Consider the following 23482-nt stretch of genomic DNA (forward strand, 5'->3'; position numbering starts at 1 on the left):
ACAGATAGATAGATAGATAGATAGATGATAAAAAGCACTATATAATAGATAGACAGTTAGATAGATAGATAATAAAAGGCACTATATAACAGACAGATAGATAGATAGATAGATAGATGATAAAAGGTACTATATAATAGATAGACAGATAGATGATAAAAAGCACTATATAATAGATAGACAGTTTAATAGATAGATAGATAGATAGATAGATAGTGTACTATTAGTCCCCCATATAAAGTAAATGTAAAATACAAAATAAATATTTCAACAAACCATGCCCCCACCCCCCCAAACACACACAATAACTTGTGGCTTTGTTAATAAGAGACTTTCTGCAACTGTAGTCAATAACAGGCTTGCAGGTGGCAGTACGACTGGCAGTACGACATGTAACACTGGGTAAGCGTGGATTCAATCTTCTTACCTTTATTTCTTGTAACTGCTTTGTAAGCAGACATTTATTAGTGAGCACACAGTGAAGTGCATGGAAGACAACAACAAGCAATCCCTGCAGAATGAATTGCTCCTCAGATAATTAATTCAGAACCAAATTACAGTAAATTAGCACATTGCAAGAGTGTGAAGGAAACTAACAGAAAAACAGAATCCTGTGCACTATATCGTGTAGTAACAACAGACATTTTTCTAAATGTCAGGAATTTAAAATACACTAAATGTATCAATCCCAGTATAATAAGTTTGATTACAAGTTTGATTATTGCTGGGTGGAATTGGCATCTGTTAAGGAATGTGTGGAACATAGACTCCAGGACCAGAATGAAGTGTTTGATGTGCCAACTTCTTTGAGTGACCCCACAGTTGGTCACCATGTAGGAAGGAAGTAGGCAGCAGGATATGATGGTCTGAGAGAAAGAGCCCAGTTTTGTGAAATATGTCCATGATGCCACAGGAAAAAGGTTTGATTCATGTGGATGTTTCCTGTTCCTCTGTAATTTAACGATAGCTCTGTGTGCTGTTGTGGTAGGTGATGAATTCTCCCATCAGAAGTCGAAGTCTGAGGTTTTTTCTTTAACCCATTTTACAAACTTCCTTTTAGCACAACGTAATTTATTGAAGATGCCACTAACTTCACAAGGATCTATACAATCGAGAAATGAAAGAAAGAGGAAACATCAAAAGGTTAGAACATCCCATAAACTAAATAAAATTGTACTTTTATATCTAAGACATATTCAAGATATAAGCAGAAAGGTGTCATCAAATTTGATAGGCATCATATAGTGTGAAGAAACAAGGAGCTGGTAAAAGCTAAAATATGTGTTAATTATATATACTCCTTGGCCAGATTGTTAGGGACACCTGCACACTTGCTCATCCATGTGATTATCTCATCAGCCAATCATATGGTAGCAGCGCGACAAATAAAATACTGCAGATACATTTAACAATCACATCAAATACCATAATTGAAAAAAATGTGATCTCAGTGATTTTGACTGTGGCGTGATTGTTTGTTCCAGACAGACTCCTAGGATTTTCAAGCACAGCAGTCTCTAAAGCTTATTTGGAATGGTGTGAAAAACAAGAAACATCTGGTGTAAAACAGTTTTGCATGATGTTGATGTTGTTGATGAGAGAGGTCAGAGGAGAATGGCTGTGCTGGTTCAAGCTGACAGAAAGGCTACAGTAACTCAGATGACCACTCTGTTCAAGTGTCACACATTGAACCTTGAGGCAGATGGGCACAACAGCAGAAGACCATGTCAGGTTCCATTCTTGCCAGCCAAAAACAGAAAGCTGAGGCTGCAGTGGGCCCAGGCTCACCAAAACCAGACAGTTGAAATGTAACCTTGTCTGATGAATCTCAGTTTCTGCTGAAGAACACAGATGGTAGGGTTAGAATTTGACAGCAACAACATGAATCCATGTTGTCCCAAATCTGCCTTGAGTCAACAGTCCAGGCTGGTGGTGGAGGTCTTATGGTCTAAGGAATATTATCTTGGCCCACTTTTGGGTCTGTTAATACCACTCAATCATTGCTTGAATGCCACAGCCTATCTAAGTATTGCTACTCACCATGTACAGTCCTTTATGGCCACAATATATACATCTTCTAATGGCTTCTTCCAGCATGATAATGCACCACATCACAAAGCAAAAGTCATCTCAAACTGGTTTCATGAACATGATAATGAGTTCAGTGTTCTTCAGTGGCCTACCCAGTCCCCAGATCTGAATCCAGTAGAAACCCTTTGGGATTTAGGATAATGGAAGATTCATAGCATGAACGTGCAGCTGATAAATCCTCAGCAATGGATGGCATGTCAACTTGGACTACAATTTCAAAAGAATGTTTACAACGTGATGTGGAATCCAAGCCGCTAAGAACTGTGGCTGTTTTGAGGGCGGGAGGAGGCCCTACCCAGTATCAGCATAGTGGTCCTAAGAACTTGCTCAGTGAACATATGTACTTTACATAGCAATAAAGCAACCCATCAGCACTGCTGCCTCACAGATCCAGCATCATGGGTTCAAATCCTGGCCTACTCATTGGCTGTATGGAGATTCCACATTCTCTTCTGTTCTGTAGAACTTTCCCTCAGAGTAATCCAGTTTTTCTCTCAAAACCCATCTGTCTGTCTGTCTGTCCACTTTTCACAAGAGAACTACTTAATGGATTTAGATCGGGCTTTTTTCTATAATTCGCTTGAACATTCCACTTGATTTTGTGACTTTCCTCATTGCGCTAAGTATCATAGTTGACTTGCAGGAGTGGAGGAGTGGTTTATTTGCGCTAATCCGAGACTAAGAGTCTGTGGGCTGAAGGGATGTGACGGGGCCCTCCTCACTCACGTGCCAGCCTCCGTTCGAATCGGTGTACCTCTGGCCACATTTTGGACAGCTAGTAGTACCTGTTTGTTTATTTGCTTTTAAAGTTTGTCCTGTTTCACTACTACACAGGTGGAGCCGCAGGGGACAGCTAGTCTCATATTTATGCATGGTAGGGTCACTAATGGATCTAAATGAGCCATGTGTGACACTGGTGGTGGATGTGTGCATGGGTGATTCCTTCAAACGATTAAGGTCCATGGTTTGTTCCTACTTTACAAAACCAATAAGGTTCAGGAAGCAATGCAGAATGAAATCTAATACGTCCCTAACATGGATGTATTTTTGCACTAGCAGTGCAGACTCATAAGAAAGAGCAACTAAAATTACATTCAACTTAAAAAATGTTAGCTCAAATATAGGAAAAAAATTAAACAAAACCTCTCAGTTTCACACTTTACAGTGACCACTCCCAAAACATGAGACTGGTTTCCTGAAATTCGATTATTATCCTGGCTGGAACTTTACAGCACTTTGTGACATCATGGAGGATCACCCACTGCAAAAAACACAGCCAAAGCAACCTTAGTAGAATTTCCTAGAGGCCTCTGACTGATGTTAAGTGGATCATCTTTATTAATCATTAAAATATGTCATTTTGTTTTGTAGGGCAAAATGTTAATACAAAATTAGAATATCTAAGTGCAAGGCAGCTGAGTGGCACAGTAATAAGCACTGCATCCTCACTGATCCAGTGTCCTGGATTAAAGTCCATGTCTAAAGTCTTTGTGGGACAAAGTGTTTTTCGAAATCTGGCAGTCCTGCACTGTATACTTCAGTATAACTGGACGAGGGCAGAAGGACAAACAGTCCATTGTTGGGGTGAACGTGGCCTCTAATAATTTTGGTAGCCCTGTAGAATTCCTGACTGTGAGGGAGAAAGACCCAAGGATTTCCTCAGTGATTTTTCACCACTGGTCTGAGGTAGTTAGTGCAGTCCCCATGCCAGACAGAGATACAGGTGGTGAATACACTGTCTATGCGGCCTCAAGTGAGGGTTGGAAGGCAGAAGCAAGCTCTTCTCACAGCAAATGCATTCACTTCTGTCCTCTCTTGACCAGAGAGGAGGTGTGTTGGGTTCAAGAAAGAACATTTGTTATCTCCACTCTCAAGAACTTTGTGCCTTAAACTAAATTCACAGTGGAGCTGTTGATAGAGGGGGGAAGGCGGGTGGCAAGGTTGTTCCCATCGTCAACAGTGATCTCCTTTGTTCTATAGACATTTAGGGTCAGGTTACTGTTCTCACTTCCGCCCATTACTTATTTGAACGCCTATCTGTAAGACATACCGCTATCACCACTGTTGAGGCCTATCAATGCTGTGTCATCTGCGAATTTAATGATGTGGCTGTACCTGGCGCAAATGTTATGGGTCATCAGGATGAAAAGTAGAAGACTCAACACACAGCTTTAAGGGACACCAGTGTTCAGAAGCATGGCATTGGATGTATTGTTTCCAATGAGAACTGACTGAGGTCTGTTAGTCAGGAGGTCTAATGTTCTATTGCGGGGTTTGGGTTAGGCCTACTAGAGCAAGTTTATCCACAAGATCCCGAAGGATTGTTGTACTGAATGCAGTGCTGAAGCCTAAGAACAGCATCCCTACATTTGTGTCTCGATCGTCCAGGTGTGTCAGGTTTAGCTGGAGTGCAGTGGTTATGTGGAGTGATCCACAAGCGATAGTAGAGGTGATTGTGAGGCTGAATAATAACCCAGTGCAATGATAGCAGTTGTAGTTGACTTCTGTTGAGAACTCCATGGCTTTAACTTACAGATCAGTCTACATACCCATTCTCACCTATGAGTAATGAATAAGGTCCACTGGCCCCAATGAGGTCCCTACATGGAATTACTGGCCTTACTTTCTGTGATTAGGTGATATGAGTGGGCTTTGGAGTGGCAGCACTTCTGCAGATCAGCAGAGCCTGTAGTTGGGATGCTTGCTGTGTTCCAAGTGTAGAAGGTGACCCAGACACTGCCAAATGGGAGAAACTGAGAGGCAAATTCTGCACATACCAGTTGGATTTTATCTACTAAATTGTCTTAGAATGTCTGGGAATTCCCTAGGACAAATTTCCTAAGGATAAGGAGGCCTGGTCAGCACAACTTAGTGCACTGACATTAAAAGTGGAATAAAAATGAATGATGGCGACACTAATGATGACATTTGCTTTCTGTTTATCCAATAAGAAACTTAATACTATGGTAACATTTCCTGTTTAAGTGGAAAAGGTGATGTTGTCTTATGTGCTTCCGATAAACAATTAAAAAAGGCTATTCAACATAGCACTGTCAAATTCGCTTGATCAAGTTCACTGTTGACAAGAGGCCATTTGTTCTACCAGTCCACACCCAAACAGGGTCAATTTAGACCGCCCATGTATGTGTCTCTCACAGAAAACCCAGCACAGATTTGTGATAAACAGCAACCAGCTGGAGGATTCAAACTCAGGATGCTGGATCCGCAAGGCAGCAGGCCTAACCAGTTCACCACTGTGCCTCCCATTTCAGTAATTAGTAATATAAAAAGAAATCAGTTGCTCTGAAATTTGTGGTTTACAATGTAAAGCATGTGCAGACAAGTAAGTAAATTATCAAACAAAATAATCAGCCGCACCTCAGACTTACTGTGCAACTTGAGCAAGTCACCTAACCAGACTCTGTTGTTGCTGTAACAGAAAATACACATGACCATGTCGCAATGGTCTTACAGGTTCACTCTTTACAACTTCCTCAAGATCAGACCATATCTGACGGAGTAGGCAGCACAGCCCCTGGTCTTGGTTTTGGTCTTGTCACACCTGGACTACTGCAACTCTCGGCTGGCAGGAGTACTGGCATGTGTCACCAAGCTGCTGCTGATGATTCCAAATGTTGGTGTTCAATCAGTTGAGGTGGGCATGTGTCATTACTCTTTTCAGATCACTACTTTGGCTCCAGTTCAAATCCTGGATTATCACCCACCGTACACAAATTTTAGGGGTGGCTTCGTTTTGCGGATGTGCTTGGTCTATCGGCTGCTAATCAAGTTTCTGTCTCGTTTGTCTTTCCTTGGCAGTTTTTGACGACAGAGTCGCTTTCTTTCAGCTTCATACTGTAGCCCTATACTTCTTTCATCTTCTGACTTGTGAACTTGGGGCCACCTTCATACTGTAACCTCGCACTTCCGGGCAGGACAGACAGACACACACACTTCCATGTGTAGATGTTTATATATATATATATATATATATATATATATATATATATATATATATATATATATATATATATATAAATGGAGGCACTTATGAGGTCCTTCTTGACCTTGTGGTTATCCAGTCTCACTCCAAACTCCTTTCATATGTAGCTCCTAGCTGGTAGAATGAGCTGCTCACATCCTTTCAAAACTGTGACTCCCTCATGTGTTTAAGAAGTGCTTGAGGATGGTCTTATCTGGTGAATTTTTGTCTATTTTTATAGCTAAAAAAATGTCATTCACTTGTATTTTTGTTCTGAACTCATCACTTATGATGGTCAATAATCTACCCTTGTCCTGTGCCACTTGTTCTTAGACAGTGCCAGACTGATGTTTACTTGATTATGTTGACCTCTGTAGTAAGTCACTTTGGTTAAAAGCATTTACTAAGCATATAAATATAAATGTAAATGTATGCACATGTGAAAATAAATGGACTTGGAATGGGGTTCAGTTTTGAAAGGCACTATATTAAATTAAAGCTGTTCATTTTCTTATCAGCTTATTCAATATTCCTTCCACACAAGTGTTCAATAGAGTCCAGCTGCATGCAAGACAGACTGAAGCCTCGGACAGATTCAGCGACCTGACACATTCTGAGCCCCATAAGCTGATTCCCCTCTCAGTGGCATCTCTTTTGTCTCCGCCCACTTTCCAGGAACCACTCCCCTGTTTCACAGGTGTGCTGATGCCCACATTACACGCCCCTCATGTTGATTTCAATTCATTTTAGTTCCTACTGTCAAACCAGTGGATTTGGTAGACTGAGGCCTGTGTATTCAGCATTTAATAAACTTCTGAACTATTGAGGTCTCTCAGTTCTGCATCCAAAATAAAACCACAGAATGTACATGTCTTTTGTTATTGGTTTAATATATAGAAATGTAAATACTGTGACGGACGGCCGCCTTCATATTCCGGCCCTCACCCCCAGGCCGCCAGGAGGAGCTCTCCGGACAGCATGGACGGGCCCCGAATTCCAGCAGGGCCTCATGGACTAGGTAGTTTTTATGCACAGCCCTGCTGGATATCCTGGAGACCACTGGGAGTCGCTGTCGGGACACCAATGGACTCATTTATGCCCTATAACCCGGAAGTGCATCATAATCCCGTGACAGGAAGAAATGCCGTGCTTCCGGGGTGAAGATAAGGACTATTTACCCTGACCCGGAAGGAATAAGGACTTGTGGACTGTTGGGCAGGAACACCTCCGGGTCAGGGAATATAAAAGGACTATGGGAGCTCGCAGACAGCGAGCTGAGCTGGGTGGTAGGAGGGCAACGCATCTGGGAGTGGAGGATTGTGGTTTATTATTATTATTGTTATTGTATTTGGTTTATGAGTAGTGTGGAGTGGAGGGTGCTTAGTGCACATTATTATAATAAAAAGAATTATTGTAGCACTTTTACCTGGTGTTTGGCGTGGTACCTGAGGGTTCAAGGGAGCGATAGCGCCCCCTACTGCTACAATACATATATACAGTATATGTTTTCAGAAGTCAACATAAGCTTTTGGTGTGAAAACAAATAAAGTGAATCCATTTTCTAGGTAAAGCAAAACATTACATTAAAAGTGTCTACTGAATCCAGTTAGTAAAATAATTAATTGTACAGTTATACAAGTGGTAAAAATAAAAGTTGTGTTTCTCACATGAATATAAGCAGGTTCTGGGCCTCATGGTGTCTGAAGAACTTGGATATGTCCGTGGCTTACAACTGTCCTGACTGCAGCTGGATACTGAGACACAGCACATCAAACTACAAGGCTGCCAGTTCAGTCTCCACGACAGACTCACTGTGGCCCTATTAAAGTAACCTTAATGCACTCCATTTGTAAAAAAAATTATATACACACATAAAGATAACTGGACCTGACATGTTGACTATGAAGGAGTATGGTAGCTCAGTGGTTTGCACTACTGTCTCACAGATCCAGCATGCTGTGCTTGAGCCTCACATCTGGTCACAGTCCTACCTGCGTCTAGCCGAGTTTTCCTCCAGATACTCATTTTTTTTCCTCCCACATCCCACAGTCATAAACAACTGATAATTTCAAGTGATGATTGGCCTAGTGAAGAAATGTTTGGATCCAGCTTAGTGCCAACGCTGCCAGGTTAGGCTGTGAGCAACATCCCTGCAACCCTGAAGTGGATTAAGTCAGTTTCAGAATGTTACACTATGCTCGTTATGGGATGGTGTAAGATTTAAAAGGCAGATTGCTTTGTTATTCGGTCTGTGTAAGGAACAATTATTGTAGGCGAGCCCCCACACAAGTGGACTGTTTGTAACTCGACCGTGACAGTGCTTTTTCATTTGTCAGCATTTCGCCTGCAGCTCCAGGGCGTTTTCTTGACCTTTCCTTATGTTGCCTTCTCTCACTGAACAAAACTCCCACTGCAGGCAGTGCTGTTCTACATTCAGCAGTTTCCTCATTTGTGTATTTTTTAATGTTGACCCAATCCTTCATTATCAAGTATAAGATACCTAATGATAAAACTGCGCTTATTTGCCTTATCATTTTGTAGCTTGTGCAGAACACGTTGATTGTAAGAACTAGAGCTTTGTTCATGTTTTTTGATTATAAAATAAACAGAATATTGTAATAAGCAAAAGTCAGTTTGATGTTAATAGATGACTGATTGTGAGCAGCCAGCTCTTTTATTTCAAAGCAAAATACATGAAATTACCCAAAGAGGACTCTTTGAACAAGATGTGCATTTCATTCCATTGTTAAATCAGAAATAAGATACAAATAATAGTTTCAATTAGTTTCAGGGGAGGAAAGGTCAAAAGCATTATATTATCCATCCATTATCCAACCCGCTATATCCTAACTACACGGTCACGGGGGTCTGCTGGAGCCAATCCCAGCCAACAAAGGGTGCAAGGCAGGAGACAAACCCCATGCAGGGCGCCAGCCCACCGCAGGGCACACACACACACACACCCAGTACACACCAAGCACACACTAGGGACAATTTAGGATCGTCAATGCACCTAACCTGCATGTCTTTGGACCGTGGGAGGAAACGCACACAGACACGGGGAGAACATGCAAACTCCACACAGGGAGGATCCGGGAAGCAAATTGGGTCCACTAACTGCGAGGCAGCAGCGCTACCCACTGTGCCACTGGGCTGCCCACATTATATTATATTATATTATATTATATTATATTATATTATATAAAAAAATCCTGGGACAAGAAGAGACTTTTTAGCCTGGGACGAGTCGTGACTTTTTCAGAGAGATACTTTCACATCCCACGAGACGAGACTTTGTGCCAAGAGATTTAACCACACCTGGGGCCGGAAATGAAAGACAAAGAGTACATGACAAAGCAGAACATTGTAAAGAGGTTCAGAAACGTTGGTGTGATACACATGCAAAGCAGTTTAGTAATAATGGAAGTACGAAAATTCGAAAGTCTCGAAAAAAATGAAATGGTAGTAAAGATCGCATTAGCACAAACAAACGGAAATTATTACTCGATGAAATAACGGAACAGCGAAAAAAAGGTTGAATATATTGTTTGGATTTTAACTTTAAGTCGTAGACTTGTAGATCATCTAATTCATGTTGCCATCAGGGAAAAGTAGTGTTTCTTCCCAATGAAGAGGCGTTTCTGCGAAAATTAAAAGATTTGTTGTTTGGTGAAAGTGAAATCCACATACGGGAGTGGCAGAGACACAAAGTGGCTGGCGTGTAGTGCAGGACGGGGGCTTGGCGAGTGAAGCCCCCTAGTTATATTACATTATATTACATTCTTATAAAAGCATCCTTGAAATTTTCATAATAACCAGAGAATATCATGGTGGTAAAAGTGGCAAGGAAAAACACTGGATGGCAGAGCAAGGTCAAGAAAAAACCAACCCATCTACCTGATCTAACAACCTTCATCATGTTTTCATTCCTGTTTCAAGCCTGATAATGTTACCACAGAGTTCACATTAGACATGAAACAAGAACAAACCCACACTCAGTCATAACGGACCAGTTCATAACATGTCTACCAGTGGAATGTGGGGGGAAACTGGCGCATGCAGAAAACTCCTGCAGATGCAGAGAAGAACTGCATACTCCACACAGGCAGTGACTGGGCCACAGCATGAACTCAGAAGTCTGGAGCTGTCTACAGTAGGTACCCACTTCTGCAGCCCTCTGGTTTCTTTACTTATCCATCCATTGTCTGAACCTGCTTGTACAATACAAAGTCAGCCTCACTGTCCACAAGGCACTGACCAAGCTTGGATGGGATAACAATCTTGTTGCAGTGGTGGTTGTTATTCTGGAAGTTTCTCCCATGTTCTCAAAGGTTCTCTGGAGCTCTTTCAGAGTGAACATTGGGTTCTTGGTCACCTCTCTTAACATGGCCATTCTCTTCTGTTTGCTCAGTTTGGCTAGATGGCCAACTCTGGATTAGTTGTGGTTGTTCTAAGCTTCTCTCAGTTGAGAATTATGTAGGCCAGTGTGCTTTTGAGAACCTTCAATGCTACAAGATTTTTTGTAGCATTTCCCAGATCTGTGCTTTGACACAATCCTGTCTTTAATCTCTGGGAAATCCCCAGACTGCATGTCAGGGTTTTATCTCTGATACATATTGTCAGCTGTAGGACACTCTTTAGATGCGTGTGTGCCTTTACTAATCAGGTGAACTGAATTGATCACAGGTGGACTCCAAACAAGGTATAGAAACATTTCAATGACGATCAATAGATGAGGATGCACTTCAGCTGAACTTCAATTGTTATAGTAAAGTGTAAAGTATTTGTGTCAATGTGAGATTTCAATTTTTTTATTTTTAAAACATTTGCAAAGAAGTTCTAAAATCCTGTTTCACCTTGTTGAGGAGATGATCGATTGAAATGATTTTAGCACAAGACTGCAGCATAACAAAATATGTAAAAATATGAAGGGGTCTGAAAACTTTCTGGAGGCACTGTATATTAGTATTACTTTTCAACAAACAGCCACAACTTTTTTTTATCATACATCAGATGGTAAAATGAATTAATTATAAACAGATGATACACAAGTGGACACATTTGTTGGTACCCTCCACAAAAAAAGAAAAACCCTCAAATATCTCTTTAATAACTTGAAACTGACTGAAGTAATTTGCACCCATCATTGTATTCAGTATTTAATTAAAAGCAGACTTTGCTTTAGAGTTTTGATTCAACAAAATATTTCAAATAATAAAACAAATGAAAATGGCATGGACAAAAATGAATGTATTTTGTGGCACAACCTTTAGAGGCAATCACTGCAAACAAGCGATTCCTGGAGCTCTCCATGAGACTTCTACACCTGTCCACTGGTCGTTTGGCCCACTCTTCTTGAGAAAATTCCTTCAGTTGCGTCAGGTTCTCCAGAATGCATGTTTCAGTTCTTTCCATAGATGTTTGACAGGATTCAAATAAGAGCTCATGGAAGACCACTTCGGAACAGTCCAATGTTTTGTTCTTAGCCGTTCCTGAGAGCTTTCAGCTGTGTGTTTTGGGTCCTGTTTATCCTGTTGGAGGATCCATGACCTGCGACTAAAACAGAGCTTTGAGACACTGGTCCAGAATACCTTGATAGTCTTGACTTTTCATTGTTCCTTGCACCGAGTCAAGGTACCCGTACAGCAAAGCAGCCCCAAAACAGCAACTGAGTTTCCTTCATGTTTCACAGTATGGTGTTCATTTATTTGAAAACTTTTTATCTGTGGACACCAAGCTGATGTGACTTGCCAAGAAGCTCCAGTTTTGTCTAACTTTTCCAAGTAACATTCTCCCAGAAGCACTTTGGCTTGTCGATATGCATTTTATCAAATTCCAGTCTGCCTTTTTTATGTGGAGTGCTCCTCTGTCTTCTTCCATTGAACCCACTGCCACTCAAAAAGTGAAGGATGGTGCGATCAGACACTGATGGACCTTGACGTTGGAGTTCAGGTTGTATCTCTTTGGAAGCTGTCTACCATTGTCGTTATCCTTTTGCTCATTATGGGATTGATTTTCCTCTTGCAGCCACATCCAGGGAGGCTGGCTACAGTCCATTGGACCTTAAACATCTTCATAATATGTGCAACTGCTGTCACAGGAACATCAAGCTGCTTGGTCTTACACTTTCTCTTCTGTGTTTTCTCTGGTCCATGTTCAGTGTGGGACAGCCGATGATACTAAAGAGTGACGACTTTTCTCCATTTAACTTTGTTGAATAACTGATTGCACGATTGAAGACATGTGTGACACTAATTAAAGAAAACAACTAATTTGAAAAACCACTCTAATCCAATTGTTTATGATCTTTTATAGGTGTACAAACAAATGTGTCCAGGCCATTTTAGAATACCCTTGTAGAATAAGTAATGTTTGATCTCTTTTCACACTTGCTTTGTCTTACTTGATGACATAGCAAAGGCATGCAGGTACAAGAGTGACAATTTCTTTTCATGCAATCTACTTCAGGAGGCATACGGCACTTTTACAAAGAGCTCTAAAGATACCAACAAATTTGTTTGCATCTGTAAGTTAAGATTAAATTCCAAAATCTCAATGTTTTGTCTCATTGCAGTGCTAATTCCACCTCAACAGCGCTATTCTTTAATTTGTCCTTTGAAGAGTCGTATTAATAATAGCTCAAACCTCTTCTTTGAAGAAAGTCGTCCCTTTCATTCTCCTGCCATTTTTCTTTCTAGGTTTGATAATACAGCATGCTGTACTTTTTTTAACTGTAGGCGCATGAGCATAAAATACAAAAAACACCAACTTTGATGGCCACGTCTGTCTACGCACCTGAAACAACTTGGCTGTGGCCAAATGGATTTTGCTGAAATTTAGCAGACTTACTTTTCAAGGAAATTTGTCAAGACGGTTCATTTTCATTAAAATAAATATTGAATACAGCAAGTTGTACACTTTTTTGAAATTCCAACATCTCCGATCTAAAAGCACTGGCCATTTTGAGAACTTGTCTACTCCGAAACAGAAACATTCTGTGCGACCTCAACTAAGAATTAGTTTACCATTTCATTTACACCTCAACAGCGGTTACTTCAGCTTTTACTTATTTTTTCTTTTACTTGTTTGACAGCTGCTCCTGATGGCAGAACAGTGAAACATCTGCAGTCACGCACACTCGAAGTGCACCTCGAACAGGACACGGGATGCTGTAATTACAAGTTTAGATGTTTATGTGTTTATTCGATTTGATAATAATGATAATCTTCATTTACTCAATATGATAGTAACAATATTTTAAATGTATTCATCACCACCCCTTACTGCACCAGAATGCAGTGGAAGGTGTTGTTGTATGGCTTACAGTCTGCTTCTGCCTCTGCCCCATCCTGTACTCCTCACTTCTTCTGTGCCGAGAAATCGAAACGGGTAAGTGACTTGATGTTTATATCCATCAAAGTAAAAAATAAAAGCAACTTAACTTATGTGGAAATGTATGAAAGATGGCTCGATGACACTTTATACTATGGTGACTAAGTGTCGACTTAGCATTTCTGTTACACTCAAAACGACTTCACAGCTGCGTTATCTAAATTTTATAATGATTCAATATTTATACGGCTTTGTAATTTATTGGCAAAGCATCACAGTGATTTGCTATCTTATCATGTTATTATACAGCCACCAATTTTCGCCTGAGATTTCAGTACAGCTTTAAATCTCTATTGGGTTCTTCTTTGAAAATGTTTCTGTTTAAGAAATGTGACGTCCAGTGAACCACAGAGCCTCGACATCCAACAACGGACAGCAGCACAGGAGTCTTTACATCACTGGAGTTGGACTCTGCTGTCTGTGAAAGCTCCATAATATTGTAAAGTGGTATTAAAAATGTATTTTATGCACACTACTAATGTAAGTAATTAAAAAAAAAACTGTTAGTTTGGAATATGCCCCACTGTTACAAAATCATGTAATAAACACGATTGTGATAAAAAAGATTTTAAAATACTTCAACTTGTAGACCAGCCAACCAAATCTCCAAATGTACCTGAATGTCACGCATTGTGTACACTTTCAGACTTGTGTGCTATGAATAGGAGGATATTAATTTTCAACTCTAAATCGATGAGCCAGTGCCAGTTAGCATGACTGGTACTCTGTCTGGGGTTGGTCCCAATCCTGTGAATAAAACTACTGCAATAGGCACAAACATCCAGGGACCATAAAGTAGATTAAAGGGGGATAGAAAATCCATGCTAGAAATTTGTTATTTATGTTTTTAACAGCTAAGTTATTCCAAACAGTGTGGCAAATTATTTGTTTTATATCAAGGATGCAATGGTTACAGATTCTGTCTCACAGCTCCAGAAGACTGCACTCAAATCCCAGCCTGGTCACTCACTGGTCACTTTCAGCCTGGTCACCAGCCTGGTGTGGAGCTTGCATGTCCTCTCCATGCATTTGTTGAGTTTCTTCTCAAAGCTGTATGTGTTAGATATGGAGTGACACAAAATGTGCTGAACTGATGCTCCATCTATGGAAGATTCACACCTTGTGCTCATTACCCCCGGGATAAGTATCAATTCCTCTGAATTAGAAGTGAAAAATTGGGTTACAAAATGAATGGAGTTGTTTTTGGTTGCTTACATTTTTTTTTCTTTTAGTTATATGTAATACAATATTTTTAAACTATTACTAACCCTCTTCTCTTTTCGTTCTTGTCTTGCTATCTGCCTCTACTGCCAGGCTGCTCTCTAGCATATGGAAAAGCCATCTCAAATGGAAAGATTTTCTTATCGGATTGAACAGCCAGCACAGACTCAATATAGAAAACCCAGGAGTAGGTGGGTGGCCAATTGGCCAAGGTCTCCAGGATGGTGACTTTATTTTTGACTTTCTCTTTCATGATTTTGATCTCCTCCATTATCAACTGGCCATATTTCATCAGTTAATTAATGGATAAATACTGTAGGTTTATATGTATGGTTAATCTGTATTTATATGTGTACCAGTTCTGTATTAAGTAATTAGTATAATCTATGCTTGTAATTTAACTGAGAATTGTTCACAGCACTCTGCGCCTGCACTCAGCAAACAGTGCTGCACAAAAGTTATTTTATTGTATTGTATTATGTTTTAACAGTTCATGAGAAAGCATTAACTTTTTATTATGGTGGCACATGAGTAGTTCTGCCTCACATCTCCAAGAAATGAGTCTGATTATCAGTCTGGTCAGTTTTGGTGTGAAGTTCTCCCTAGACCTGTGGGCTTTTAACAGATACTGACATATCCTAAAGATCTGCACAGTGGATAAACTGGAGACTTTGAATTGGTCAGGTGCGGCTGTGATGAACTTGGCTTCTGAACGATGACAACTCAGTCCACGAGTTTCCATCAAAACTACAATATGAAGGGTGATGGATAAAAAAATCAACCAAGGTCAGTGTTCCATCCAGATGAAGTTCCTGCCTTCTCCCCAGTGCTTCTCTTGGCCTATGAGTCTTTATAGGAATAAATCTCTCTATAATAAAAAAAAACTCTTGGAAGGGGATGAGACGTGATTTTCTCAAAGAGACACTTTCACATCCCGTGAGACGAGACTTTGTGCCAAGAGATTTAACCATGCCCGGGGTGTCGGAAATAAAAGGCAAAGAGTAGATCACAAAGTAGAACATCGTAAAGAATTCAAAAACATTGGCGCGATACACATGCAGAGCGATAATGGAAGTATGAAAATTCAAACGTCTCAAAAAAAGGTTAGTAAAGATTGCATTAGCACAAACAAACGGAAATTATTACTCGGTGAAATAACGGAACAGCAAAAAAAGATTGAATATATTGTTCGGATTTAAACTTTAAGTCAGAGACTTGTAGATCATGTAATTCATGTTGCCATAAGGGAAAAAAGGTAGTGTTTCTTCCCAATGAAGACGCATATCCAGGAAAATTAAAAGATTTGTTTTTGGTAAAAATGAAATCCCGCGAGAGAAAATTTCAAGCCCCGCGAGATAAGAGCTTATGCAAAGAGATTTGGAAAAGTTCTGCCCACATAACCATGCACACGGTTCAATCATTTCTCATTTGTGTAAATGCTATTGTCAGACACATTTCTTGTAGAGAGAAAGAAGCGATATTCACTCACAGGCAGTTATACGTTGTGTTGTTACGATGTAATTCCAAACACGGCATCAAAATTCAATGCGATATTGATGAAAAGATAAAAGAGATTGAATATACAGACATAGGTGATGTGACAGAAGTATGTAAAAATTGTTTGACTTTAAACTTTAAGTCATAGACTTGTAGATCGTCTAATTCATGTTGCCAACAAGGGAAAAGTAGTGTTTCTTTCCAATGAAGAGGTGTATCCGCCAGAAGTAAAAGTTTTGTTATTTGGTGAAAGTGAAATCGACATACGCGAGCGACAGACACACAAAGTTGCTGGCGCGTAGTGCAGGCGGGGTGGGGGGTTGGCGAGCAAAGGGAGCAGGGGGCAAAGGATGGAAGGCTGTTTGAAAAAGCTAGGAATGGGGTTTACTTGTATTATGTTTAAAAAATGACTTTGAATCTTTATAACCCAATCTCATTTCCCAGTGTCCCACCATGTATTCTTTTAATTGTTAAATGGACTGATTTCTAAAAGCCATATCTAAATGTCATTTGTCACCATTACTACTGGAATCCTCTGACAAGTCAAGCAGATTTTGACAGTGAAAGAATGGGCAGAATGTGAATTTCAACAGTACTAGACATTAATTACAGTAATAATATAAAACATTTCCTATTTGCATTTTAACATACATCAGTTCATCCATTCATAACCCAAATGAGGAGCACACACTTACCAAGGACACAGACAGGAGGGGAAGGCTGCCATGTCCTGTCCATCTCACAGGTAGCTGTTGAGGGCCCTTCAAGAATATAACCATCACTGCAAGAAAATATGACTGAAGTATCATATAAGTAAGATCCCATTTCTGGTATCACGATTCCATTTTCAAAAACCGGGATAGGACAAAAATGATCTGAAATGAAAAACAAATATGGTGAACATGAGCTGAGCTGTATAGTGCAGGGGGGCTGCAAACCATAACCTGAAAAGAGATGTGGTCTTGTGCAATGTCCTTTATACCAGTGGTTTTCAGACCTTCTGTGGCTGCAGGTTTTTGTCCCAACCAACTTGTGTTTTTGATTGGACACCTAGCCTAACTGAACAATTTGCTATTTCAGTGTCTGTGTTTTGAGGTCAATGCATGAATTACAAAACTATGTTTAGTGAATTTTTTATTCACATGTGCCATGCATTTAGGTCTTTTACATGGTGATAATTTCTTATTTTTTACAGGCAGTCTAATATAATGTAATATGTATCTACAGTGAAAGCCATGTCTGTCAGTCTGTCACTCCAGCAGAAACAACTCGGCCCCCAGTTAAAAGATTCTGTTGAAATTTGCCACATTTATGCTTCTGTACAGCTTTTCAACATGATATCTCACATGCAGCATGTGGTACACCAATGCATGTTACTTCCAAAGCCTCCCCACCATTCTTTATATTGCTGCCCAGGTCACCCAACTCACCCGCAGGACATGCAGTACCAGCTACTAGTGGCCCATGTGGTCCGAAGCTGGCAGGCATATACAGGAGCTGTTCTCTTTACCCCCCTGAGACTCCACCCTGCACTGTGCCATCCTGGTGGGACCCTAGCCTCTGACATACTCCTGCCAGCAGGGTACATTCTTACAGCTACTTGAAATTAAAGGCTGAGTAATACATCAACTGAGTGAGAATTTTGTGAAAACACAAATATTGTCTAATTTCATATTTCACAAGCTGCCTTAAAATGAATGTTTTATCCAAACAAAGATGAGTTAATATTATCCTTAAGGCTTTCTGTACTAACAAAACAAGGTTTTAAAATTTCTACCATAATTCAGTGACACAAAAACAATTCCAGCATAAACTTACAGCTGCAAAAATGTGCTAAAAGTCAATAAACTGGATGATCCCATCTGCCACAAAGGAATTTCTGTGCACGCTGTTGGCGTGACAAAAGTCAAGTGTTTCCATTTCACTCTTTAATTTTGTGCTGGGACGCCTTCTTTGGCAGCAAGCATCCATCACCCAGGTCTGAGATGTCAAGTGGATGAGATGGACGGTTTGTGTTTTTGTATTGGGACGCAGTCTGGAAGCAGAGGCCAAGAAAGTGCAGTTTTTGACAAAGCCCATAGATGGCCGTGTGCTTCAACTGAATGTCCAGAAAGTAATACACTGACAACTGAACTGTTATTACTATTAAATAAAATGCACTTTCTCAACTATGTTAAAAAATAATAAAGCTTCACTAAAACATTAAAAGACTTCATTTTAGAAAGGATAAAGACTCAGTGCCTTAAATGAGAGGCTGTTCTTAGCATTAACACAGAAGAACCTTCAGACATCTGTCACATTACTGTTTCTGCGTGTCTTTGTTCGATTTTAAATGAAGTTCTGTGTCACACTTAGTTGATCTTGCCAGTAAAATATTATAAAAGTATCTCCAGTCTGGGTGTCAAACTCTGATCTTGAGTTACTTGCACTTGCTGGTTTTTGTTCCAACTACTTTCTTAATTAGTAACCTATTACTGCCGCTAAAGGTCATGTCACGAATTATCCAGCAATTTTCAGTTGTAGACTTAATTCACATAATCTTAGTGAATTCGGGGCAGCCAGTCATGTAGTCTGACTTGGCCAACTAGTCCATGGCTCACCTTGAACGGTTGAACGATTCAGAGGAGAGCAACTCTGATTCCAGCAGGGCAGGAGTTGCGTTATGAGGAAAAACTGAAGAAGCATAACCTTTTCTGTTTAAACAAAGAGGTGACGTGATCGAGGAGTTTAAAAAAAGCTGAAGCTTTTATAAAAGGAATTAGTACAGTAGATTGAAACCGTTGCTTTAAAATGAGTTCATCAATGACATGGAGACACAGTTGGTATCTTTTTAAGGGTCAATTTCTTCACACAGAGAACAACAGACACACTGAATACATTATCAAGTAGTGTAGTAGACAGTAGGACTTTAGAGACCTTCAACATCCTACTTGATGTTATTTTGGAGGAATTAAGTGGATTAGATCATCAGGCTCTGTTGCGCTGAATGGCCTGTTCTCGTCAGATTTTCCTTAATGTTCATCTTAGGTTGCAGGGGTGGCCTCTGTGTGCATAAAAGCTGACAAACAATGAGCGCCCACCCGTAAGTGCAATGTCTATAATGTAGCAACAAGAAAAAGGGAACATTGGTGTTTTGGACCTGATAAAAAGAAGAGCTTGTCTGTCTGATATCTCATGTTTAATGTATAAAAGAAAATAAAAAGGGACATGGCCTGTGGCTTGAAAGCCTTCATATACAGACTCAGTACGTTAGTAGCTGTGAGAAAAAGGAGTAAGCATGTGATTCTTTGGGAGTATTAAACCGTGATGGAAAGTCATCACACAGTTAGGTACTTTCACATCCTCAGCAATTTCTAGTTGTATAAATCAACATACAGTACTCAGGTGAATAGATCAGCAACTGCAGTCATGAAGTTTGTCGTTCCTTCCTACTAGAAGTCATGTAATGTGATTTTGGCTTAAAGGACATTTCATTTGCCTTAATTTTAATTGGCTTACTTTTTAAAATTCACAAACGTTTAATTATGTCTTTTTATGTAAATGGCAGACAAAATGGGTGGCACAGTGGCGCAGTGGTAGCGCTGCTGCCTCGCAGTGAGGAGACCTGGGTTCATTTCCCGGGTCCTCCCTGCGTAGAGTTTGCATGTTTTTCCTGTGTCTGCGTGGGTTTCCTTCGGGTTTCCTACCACAGTCCAAAGACATGCAGGTTAGGTGTATTGGTGATCCTGAATTGTCCCTAGAGTGTGCTTGGTGTGTGGGTGTGTGCCCTGTGGTGGGCTAGCGCCCTGCCCGGGGTTTGTTTCCTGCCTTGAGCCCTGTGTTGGCTGGGATTGGCTCCAGCAGACCCCCGTGACCCTGTAGTTAGGATATAGCGGGTTGGATAATGGATGGATTAATGGCAGACAAATGATTATGATGTATAAAGTGAGCCAACAGATGACGACCAGCTAACTCCGAGATATCAGACTCAGTTTCTGGAGGGACACCATATTTACTTCAACCAATTTGCTATTATGTGAAACATGCTATGTGATTCTGTGGTGTGTTATTGCTCTCATTTTGCCACACCATAATTTTCCAAAACTATTGATCTTCTTTTCTTCAGAGAGTCCCATCAACATATTTTGTGGCCCCGAACAGATACATTTTTCTATGACCTTCACTTTTTAAAATATTTTATGAAAACAGATCTTGTATGACTGTGGTGGGCTGGTGCCCAGCCTGGGGTTTGTTTCCTGCCTTGCGCCCTGTGTTGGCTTGGGGGGGATTGGCTCCAGCAGACCCCCGTGACCCTGTAGTTAGGATATAGCGGGTTGGATAATGGATGGATGGATGGATGTTGTATGATGAACACAGAAGGCAAATGAGATCAAGTTGGCTGATCATCTGCTGGCTGACTTTACATTTCATTATTATTTGGCTGCCCGGCTAACATGAAAAAACATGAAATAAGGATTTTGAACCTTTAAAACCAAGGCATGTAATTAGGAGTAGTAAATAGCTACTCATTTTGTAAGCTTAAAGCCATGGTGGCCCACTCAGTCTCACACAGTTTACTGACAAGGAAATCAGTTTCAAAGCATCATAAGTGTGTTTTAACAGATTACTCCAAATAAACAGCAAGACTTTCAAACTACACAATACTCCTCTCTAGGTGCTCTAGTGACGCGTCATCCATACTATAGTCACAAAAGGAATGATTTGTAATTTACTGAACTCCTGCAAATTGGGACTAAAGTGCAACTTAATAAAATGAGCTCCTTTCCCAGTCAACTTGGCAGTGATCTCATCAGACCTGCCTCTACTGCAATGAACCTTAGTGTCATTTTTGATTCCTCCCTTTTCTTATTCCGCCAACATAAATCACATTAAGAAACTTTCTTACTTTCACCTCTGTAACATATCCCATGTTTGCTCCTTCCTCTCCTTTTCTAATGCTGAGAAACTTGTCCATGCTTTTATCACATCCCGCATCGATTATTGTAACTCGCTGCTGGCAGGTGCCCCTTCTAATCTTATATCACAGCTCCAGATTATTCAAAACTCAGCTGCAAGAGTCCTTACTCGAACCAGCAGCAACGAGCACATCACACCCATCCTGCTCCGTCTTCACTGGCTCCCTGTGTCTTACAGAATCGAATATAAAATCCTACTAATAACCTACAAAGCCTTAAATAACCTCGCGCCAAACTACATCAGTGACCCCCTCCATCACTATGTGCCTGTCCGCCCACTAAGGTCCTCTGATTCTGCCAATCTTGTTGTGCCCCACACTAATCTACACTCCATGGGTGACAAGGCCTTCAGTTGTATGGCGCCCACACTCTGGAATGACCTCCCGAAATTAATCAGGTCAGCTAACTCCATGAATTCTTTTAAAAAACAACTCAAAACGCATCTGTTCAGGAAGGCTTTTAGCTCTACTTGACTTCATTCCCCTTCTCTCAGTTCACCTCTCTGTCAAGATGCTCATGTAACCTGTGTGTGTGTGTGTGTTAGACCATCAATTATGTTGTCTGTTAGGCTTTCTCTGAATTTACTGTCTTAATCTTCTTTATGTATTTATCTAGTTTGTACAATGCTATATACTGTATACCCTGCCGTTCTTTCTTATGTTCTGTAAGTGCCTTGATCATGGGAAAGGCGCTATAATAATAAAATGTATTATTATTATTATTATTACTTTTTATTTACTTTTACCATCACCATCTTTTTGTGCCACCCCTGTCTACAGTGCTGATTGTTCCCATTTTCATGAGTTCTATGTGTGCATTTACACGTTTGATGCCATAAAAGATTGAGATTTGCTGTTCTAAGTGTCTGCCTTTTGTTTGTCTAAGGAAATGACTCATCAATGCAAGAAGACATTATTGAGCTTTTTCTTTTGCCTTTTTATTTGTTTTATATCTTGGCCTGTTAAGACATTTTGAATCCTGCTTATTCTACTTACTTCTGCTTGCTGTGCTAATCTTAATACTACTGACCTGGCATGTCTGACTACTCTTTTGGAAACTTCCTTTTATCCACCTTCTCAGCATAAATAAAATGCTGTGCAACAATTTCTCCTCGGATGATTACCGATAAGGACACTTGCTGTTTTCAAGACCCTCCAGGAATGTCAAGAGCCATCCTCTCTTCCTCTAACTCAGACTTTTTCAGCTAATCGGATTTTCTCCCAGAAAAAAAAAAGCAACCTGAGTCTGAAGCTTATTCCCCTTGGTGAATAAAATACAGTTTACTGCATTTAATTATTATAATTCCGAAAATACAAATGAAACCACGAGTGATGCCACAAAGGACCTTCTGCATCTCCTGGTTAGAAATTTCCAACTTGCTGTCTTACTCATAAACATTTATTCCATTTGAAGATATCTCACTGTTATCTGTGTAACATATTTCGATTCAGCTATACTCCCCCAGTCATTCAGAGAGTCAGTTTACTGTACCTCTTTCAGTTGAAGCAGACGCCCCAAGAAAAGCAGCACACAGCAGAATATAGAAAACAGACGTCACTTGAAACATTTTTGTTTTTGCTGGGCCAGAAGCAGCTGTTCACTCTTAACTGTCTGTGAAACTGTGTGGTTTTATATGCTCTTCAGAGTTTAAATGGCGTGTACTTTGCGCAAACATTTTTTTTAATTTGCAGCCAATTCACTAAATACACTGTCACTGTGGAAGGGCATTGTCCTGCAAATAAAGGACAAGCAAACAGGCAACAGAGTACATAGTACAAGAACAAGGCAAATGCAAATTATGAGGTACAGCAATGGAAAATAAAACAGCAATTTACAGTGGCAAGAAAAAGGATGTGAACCCTTAAGAAACTGATAGATAGACAGACAGACAGACAGACAGACAGACAGATAGATAGATAGATAGATAGATAGATAGATAGATAGATAGATAGATAGATAGATAGATAGATAGATAGATAGACAGATAGATAGATAGATAGTGTGGACTATGGCCGGCTGTTCATCCCGGCCAATACCCCCACGCCACTAGATGGATCCCTCCCAGTATGGAGGTGCCCCGAATTCCAGCAGGGCATCATGGATATTGGAGTTTTCCTTCACAGCCCTGCTGGATACCATGGGGGCCACAAGGGGACGCTGCAGGGAGGCTCAGAGACTTGTATTTGCCGCATAACCCGGAAGTATGTCCTGGTCACTGGGACAGAGGAAATTACGTACTTCTGGGATGAAAAAGAAGAGTTTTTGATCTGACCCAGAAGTGCTAGGAAATCACATGGACTCAGGGTTCAGAAGCACTTCCGGGTCAAGGACTATAAAGGATTGT

The 23482-nt window shown here is 40.4% G+C and overlaps 1 protein-coding gene across 1 annotated transcript in view; it reads right to left on the minus strand.

The window, feature by feature from the left end:
* Nucleotides 1-405: 405 nt before the first annotated feature.
* The window catches only part of LOC120526183 (complement receptor type 2-like), a 102661-nt gene continuing 79584 nt past the window's right edge, over nt 406-23482 (minus strand). Inside the window, exons 8-9 of the mRNA XM_039749208.1 lie at nt 16879-17058; nt 406-1102 (exon numbers count right to left, since the gene is read on the minus strand). Of these exons, the coding sequence (XP_039605142.1) occupies nt 1005-1102; nt 16879-17058 (278 nt within the window). The 3' untranslated portion in view covers nt 406-1004. The remainder of the gene's footprint in view (nt 1103-16878; nt 17059-23482) is intronic.

Source organism: Polypterus senegalus, chromosome 3 (genome assembly GCF_016835505.1).
Source record: "Polypterus senegalus isolate Bchr_013 chromosome 3, ASM1683550v1, whole genome shotgun sequence".
Taxonomy (NCBI): Eukaryota; Metazoa; Chordata; class Cladistia; order Polypteriformes; family Polypteridae; genus Polypterus; species Polypterus senegalus.